At 37.8% G+C, this 6,476-nt stretch overlaps 1 protein-coding gene across 1 annotated transcript in view; it reads left to right on the top strand.

The window, feature by feature from the left end:
* Positions 1-6,476, top strand: part of INTS11 (integrator complex subunit 11) — an 18,132-nt gene that overhangs the window by 1,218 nt on the left and 10,438 nt on the right. Inside the window, exons 2-8 of the mRNA XM_057388100.1 lie at positions 55-142; positions 2,836-3,064; positions 4,393-4,491; positions 4,764-4,798; positions 5,089-5,227; positions 5,678-5,742; positions 6,271-6,460. Of these exons, the coding sequence (XP_057244083.1) occupies positions 55-142; positions 2,836-3,064; positions 4,393-4,491; positions 4,764-4,798; positions 5,089-5,227; positions 5,678-5,742; positions 6,271-6,460 (845 nt within the window). The remainder of the gene's footprint in view (positions 1-54; positions 143-2,835; positions 3,065-4,392; positions 4,492-4,763; positions 4,799-5,088; positions 5,228-5,677; positions 5,743-6,270; positions 6,461-6,476) is intronic.

The raw sequence follows: 6,476 nt of genomic DNA, 5'->3' as shown, positions 1-6,476 counted from the left end.
CTGTTTGATCAGAGCTGCATTTCCCACCTCCTTTTCCCATTTAATTCCTGTTTTTTCCTGTTTTTCAGAGGCGTTTCCCTGACTTTTCCTACATCACCCAGAACGGGAGGCTGACGGATTTCCTGGACTGTGTCATCATCAGGTGAGTGCCAGCTCTGATGGAAATTGGGAATATTTTTGTGCCATCCCTGACATCCCAAACACTTTTCAAATCCATCCTTTACATTTTGGCTGATTTTCCCATATCCTACAAAACTTTAAAAGKTTCTGGARCCATCCAGGCTGATTTATTCCCATTTTTTTTGCCGCCACTTCCACCTGGACCACTTTCAAAGGTCCTGGAGCCACCCAGGCTGAATTTTAAAAGGTCCTGGAGCCACCCAAACTGATTTATTCCATTTTTAAAAGTCCTGGAGCCATCCAGGCTGAATTTTAAAAGGTTCTGGAGCCATCCAGGCTGATTTATTCCCATTTTTTTTTGCAGCCACTTCCACCTGGACCACTTTAAACGGTCTTGGAGTCACCCAGGCTGAATTTTAAAAGTTTCTGGAGCCATCCAAGTTGATCTATTCCCATTTTTTTTTGCAGCCACTTCCACCTGGATCACTTTAAAAGTTTCTGGAGCCATCCAGGATGAATTTTAAAAGGTCCTGGAGCCATCCAAGCTGATTTATTTTGTTTTTTTTCTGCAGCCATTTCCATCTGGACCACTTTCAAAGGTCCTGGAGCCGTCCAGGCTGATTTATTCAATTTTTAAAAGTCCTGGAGCCACCCAAACTGATTTATTCCATTTTTAAAAGGTCCTGGAGTTACCCAAGCTGATTTATTCCCATTTTTTCTTGCAGCTGCTTCCACCGGGACCACTTTAAAAGTTTCTGGAGCCATCCAAGTTGATCTATTCCCATTTTTTTGCCGCCACTTCCACCCTGAACCATTTTAAAAGTTCCTGGAGCCACCCAGGCTGAATTTTAAAAGGATCTGGCACCATCCAGGCTGATTTATTCCAGTTTTTCTTGCAGCCACTTCCACCTGGGTCACTTTAAAAGGTCCTGGAGCCACCCAAGCTGATTTATTCCCATTTTTTTGCCGCCACTTCCACCTGAAACACTTTACAAGATCCTGGAGCCATCCAGGCTGAATTTTAAAAGGTTCTGGAGCCACCCAAGCTGATTTATTCCATTTTTAAAAGGTCCTGGAGCCACCCAAACTGATCTATTCAATTTTTAAAACATCCTGGATCCATCCAGACTGATTTATTCCCATTTTTTCTTGCAGCTGCTTCCACCTGGATCACTTTAAAAGTTTCTGGAGCCATCCAAGTTGATTTTTTCCCATTTTTTTTTGCCGCCACTTCCACCTGAACCATTTTAAAAGTTCCTGGAGCCACCCAGGATGAATTTTAAAAGGTCCTGGAGCCACCCAAGCTGATTTATTCCCATTTTTTCTTGCAGCCACTTCCACCTGGGTCACTTTAAAAGGTACTGGAACCATCCAGGCTGATTTATTCCCATTTTTTTTGCCGCCACTTCCACCTGGACCACTTTCAAAGGTCCTGGAGCCACCCAGGCTGAATTTTAAAAGGTCCTGGAGCCACCCAAACTGATTTATTCCATTTTTAAAAGTCCTGGAGCCATCCAGGCTGAATTTTAAAAGTTTCTGGAGCCATCCAGGCTGATTTATTCCCATTTTTTTTGCCGCCACTTCCACCTGGACCACTTTCAAAGGTCCTGGAGCCACCCAGGCTGAATTTTAAAAGGTCCTGGAGCCACCCAAACTGATTTATTCCATTTTTAAAAGTCCTGGAGCCATCCAGGCTGAATTTTAAAAGTTTCTGGAGCCATCCAGGCTGATTTATTCCCATTTTTTTTGCTGCCACTTCCACCTGGACCACTTTAAACGGTCCTGGAGCCACCCAGGCTGAATTTTAAAAGTTTCTGGAGCCATCCAAGTTGATCTATTCCCATTTATTTTTGCAGCCACTTCCACCTGGATCACTTTAAAAGTTTCTGGAGCCATCCAGGATGAATTTTAAAAGGTTCTGGAACCATCCAGGCTGATTTATTCCCATTTTTTTTGCAGCCACTTCCACCTGGACCACTTTACAAGATCCTGGAGCCACCCAGGCTGGGTTTTAAAAGGTTCTGGAGCCACCCAAGCTAATTTATTCAATTTTTAAAAGTCCTGGAGCCATCCAGGCTGATTTTTTCCCATTTTTTTTTGCCGCCACTTCTACCTGAACTATTTTAAAAGTTCCTGGAGCCACCCAGGATGAATTTTAAAAGGTCCCAGAGCGATCCAAGCTGACTTATTCCAGTTTTTTTTTTGCAGCCACTTCCACCTGAATCACTTTAAAAGGTCCTGAATTTTAAAATTCACTTTAAAAGCTGAATTTTAAAAGGTCCTGGAGCCACCCAAACTGTTTTATTCCATTTTTAAAAGGTCCTGGAGCCCCCCAGGCTGATTTATTCCATTTTAAAAGGCCCTGGAGCCATCCAGACTGATTTATTCTATTTTTTTCTTGCAGCCACTTCCACCTGAACTATTGTAAAAGATCCTGGAGCCACCCAAACTGATTTATTCCATTTTTAAAAGGTCCTGGAGCCATCCAAGCTGATCTGTTCCATTTTTAAAAGGTTCTGGAGCCACCCAAGCTGATTTATCCAATTTTTAAAAGGTCCTGGAGCCACCCAAACTGATTTATTCCATTTTTAAAAGGTCCTGGAGCCATCCAGGCTGATTTATTTCCATTTTTTTTTGCCGCCACTTCCACCTGAACCATTTTAGAAGATTCTGGAGCCACCCAAGCTGATTAAAATTTTTTTTTTTTTTTTGCAGCCACTTCCACCTGGACCACTGTGGGGCTCTGCCCTATTTCAGTGAGATGGTTGGCTACGAYGGCCCCATTTACATGACCCACCCCACCAAAGCCATCTGCCCCATCCTGCTGGAGGATTACAGGAAAATCACCGTGGACAAGAAAGGGGAAACCAATTTCTTCACCTCGCAGATGATCAAGGATTGCATGAAGAAAGTGGTGGCCGTGCATCTTCACCAGACTGTGCAGGTGAGGGGCTGTTATGGGGGAAAATCAACCGAAAAAACCCCAAATATTTAATATATATTGAAATATTTTATATATTTTATATGTTTAAATTTATGATATTTAATGTATTTAAATATGTTTATAAATCTGCATGAAGAAGGTGGTGGCCGTGCACCTTCAGCAGACTGTGCAGGTGAGGGGCTCTTAAGGGGGAAAATCAACTCAAAAAACCCAAATATTTTATATATATTGCAATATTTTATGTATTATATGATTTTATATTTAAATTTATAGTATTTAATGTATTTAAATACGTTTATAAATCTGCATGAAGAAAGTGGTGGCCGTGCACCTTCAGCAGACTGTGCAGGTGAGGGGCTGTTATGGGGGAAAATCAACTGAAAAAAACAAATATTTTATGTATATTGAAATATTTAATATATTTTTATGTATTATGTATTTTATATATTGAAATTTAGAATACTTTATGTATTTATAAGACTGCATGAAGAAGGTGGTGGCCATGCACCTTCAGCAGACTGTGCAGGTGAGGGCTCTGACAGGAGGCAATCAACTCAAAAAACCCAAATACTTTCTATATATTGAAACATTTTATATGTTCTATCTATTATATATTTGAATTTAAAATATTTAATGCATTTAAATACGTTTATAAATCTGCATGAAGAAAGTGGTGGCCGTGCACCTTCACCAGACTGTGCAGGTGAGGGGCTGTTATGGGAAAAAATCAACTCAAAAAACCCAAATATTTAATATATATTGAAATATTTTATATATTATAGATTTTTAATATTTAAATTTATAGTATTTAATGCACTTAAATACGTTTATAAATCTGCATGAAGAAAGTGGTGGCCGTGCACCTTCACCAGACTGTGCAGGTGAGGGGCTCTTAAGGGGGAAAATCAATTCAAAAAACCCAAATATTTAATATATATTGAAATATTTTATATATTTTATATGTTTAAATTTATAATATTTAATGTATTTAATGTAACTCTAAACTCTCAATCAAATGGATATTTTAATTGAGAACACGGTGAATTTTGGCCCTGCTGAGGTGTTTTTCCCTGCCCAGGTGGATGAGGAGCTGGAGATCAAAGGTTAATATTTAAATTGATAATATTTCATGTATCTCCATTTCTAATATTTTACGTATTTAAGTATTTTTACATTTACATTATATAACAACAATAAAATCACAATCAGATGGATATTTTAATTGAGAACACAGTGAATTTTGGCCCTGCTGAGGGCCAAATTGATAATATTTCATGTATCTACATTTCTAACATTTTACATATTTAAATATTTTTATATTTANCCAGGTGGATGAGGAGCTGGAGATCAAAGCTTACTACGCGGGGCACGTGCTGGGAGCTGCCATGTTCCAGATCCGAGTGGGCTGTGAGTCCGTGGTCTACACTGTGAGTAGGAATATTTCTGATAGGAAATATTTGGGATATTTCTGATAGTCATATTGGATRCTTTATTATTTATTTTATTATCTATTTTATTATCTATATACTACATATATATTTTAACGCATTTAAAGCTGGCAATAAACTGCATAAATACCACTTTTCAAGGGCAAAACTTTAATTTTGATGAATTCCAAGGACTTCTGATAATGCAGAAAAATTCTGCAATTCCTGCATTTCTACCCCAAAACTCTSCGGTGTTTGTGTTCTCCCCTCAGGGCGATTATAACATGACCCCAGACAGACAYTTGGGGTGAGTAAAATCAGAATTTCTGTCATTTTTGGGGCATTTCTGACTGATAATGGGGGTGGATCGGAATATTTCAAAATGCTTTTGATGGAATCAGAAATTCAATTTTGAATTGTGAGAGAATCATAAATGAGATTTTGAATTTTGAGAGAATCATAAATGMRRTTTTGASTTTCAGGTACCTTCAGGTAYRAAATGCCAGCGCCCATCTCCCGAYYGGATTTTTTAAATTTATTTTTTATTAAACCCAGTTGATTTTTTTTGATTTATTTTGAATGAACCCTTTTTTTCAGGGCTGCCTGGATCGATAAGTGCCGCCCCGATCTGCTGATCACCGAATCCACCTACGCCACCACCATCAGGGACTCCAAACGCTGCCGAGAACGSGATTTCCTGAAAAAAGTTCACGAGACCGTGGAGAGGGGAGGGAAGGTTCTGTCTCCTTTTTTTCTGATTTATTCCCCCCCCAAAAAAAAAAAATCTCCATTTGATGTTGATTTTCTCCAGGAGAGAACAGGAATTTCCATGGGCGTGAATCGTGAATCGCGTTCCCGGGAGGTGAAAATTCAGCTGAAAATTCACCTGAAGAACGTCAATTAAAAAAATAAAATTTAAAAATTGGACTTTAAAATTGCATTTAAAAATCGGATTTAAAAATCGGATTTAAAAATCGGATTTAAAAATTGGATTTTAAAATTGGATTTAAAAATTAGATTTAAAAATCGGATTTAAAAATCGGATTTAAAAATTGGATTTTAAAATTGGATTTAAAAATTGGATTTAAAAGTTCGATTTAAAAATTCAGTTTAGAAATTCGATTTAAAGGAATTCAAGCAACTTTTAATGCTGGGCTCTCACAAATTCTGAATTTCTCCTTTGCAGGTTCTCATCCCGGTTTTTGCCCTTGGCCGTGCCCAGGAGCTTTGTATTTTACTGGAAACCTTCTGGTCAGTGCAGCCTCTGCTTTTTTATGGTTTAATATTGGATTTTTTTTTGTTTTTTTGTTTTAATTTTTTTTTTTGTTTTAAATTTTTTTAAAATTTTTCTTGGTTTAATTGGTTTTAATATTGGTTTAAATATTGTTTTAATACTGGTTTAATTGCTTTTAATATTGATTTAATTGCGTTTAATATTGGTTTAATATTGGTTTCATTGCTTTTAATATTGGCTCAATTGCTTTTAGTATTAGTTCAGATGGTTTTAATATTGGTTTGATACTGGTTTAATTGGTTTTAATATTGGTTTAATTCGTTTAATTGCTTTGATATTGTTTCATTTTGGTTTAATTGGTTTTAATATTGGTTTAATTTCTTTTAGTATTGTTTTAATACTGGTTTAGTTGGTTTAAATACTGTTTTAATTTGTTTTAACCTGGTTTGAATATCGGTTTATCACTCATTAAAATAGAGAAACACACACAAAAAAAAATCCTGAGGAATTCCCAGCTTTCTGAACTTGCAGGMTTTATTTTCCAGGGAGAGGATGAACCTGAAAGCCCCGATTTATTTCTCCACGGGGCTGACRGAGAAAGCCAACCATTATTACAAACTCTTCATCACCTGGACCAACCAGAAAATCCGCAAAACCTTCGTGCAGAGGAACATGTTCGAGTTCAAACACATCAAAGCCTTCGACAGAGCCTTCGCCGACAACCCCGGGCCCATGGTGGGTGCTGGGGAGG

This window comes from Malurus melanocephalus, unplaced genomic scaffold, assembly GCF_030028575.1.
Source record: "Malurus melanocephalus ecotype Western Australia unplaced genomic scaffold, MMel_1.1 scaffold_1575, whole genome shotgun sequence".
In the NCBI taxonomy this organism is placed as follows: Eukaryota; Metazoa; Chordata; class Aves; order Passeriformes; family Maluridae; genus Malurus; species Malurus melanocephalus.
Note: the sequence above shows the minus strand (reverse complement) of the source record. Positions and strands in the feature narration are given on the sequence as shown.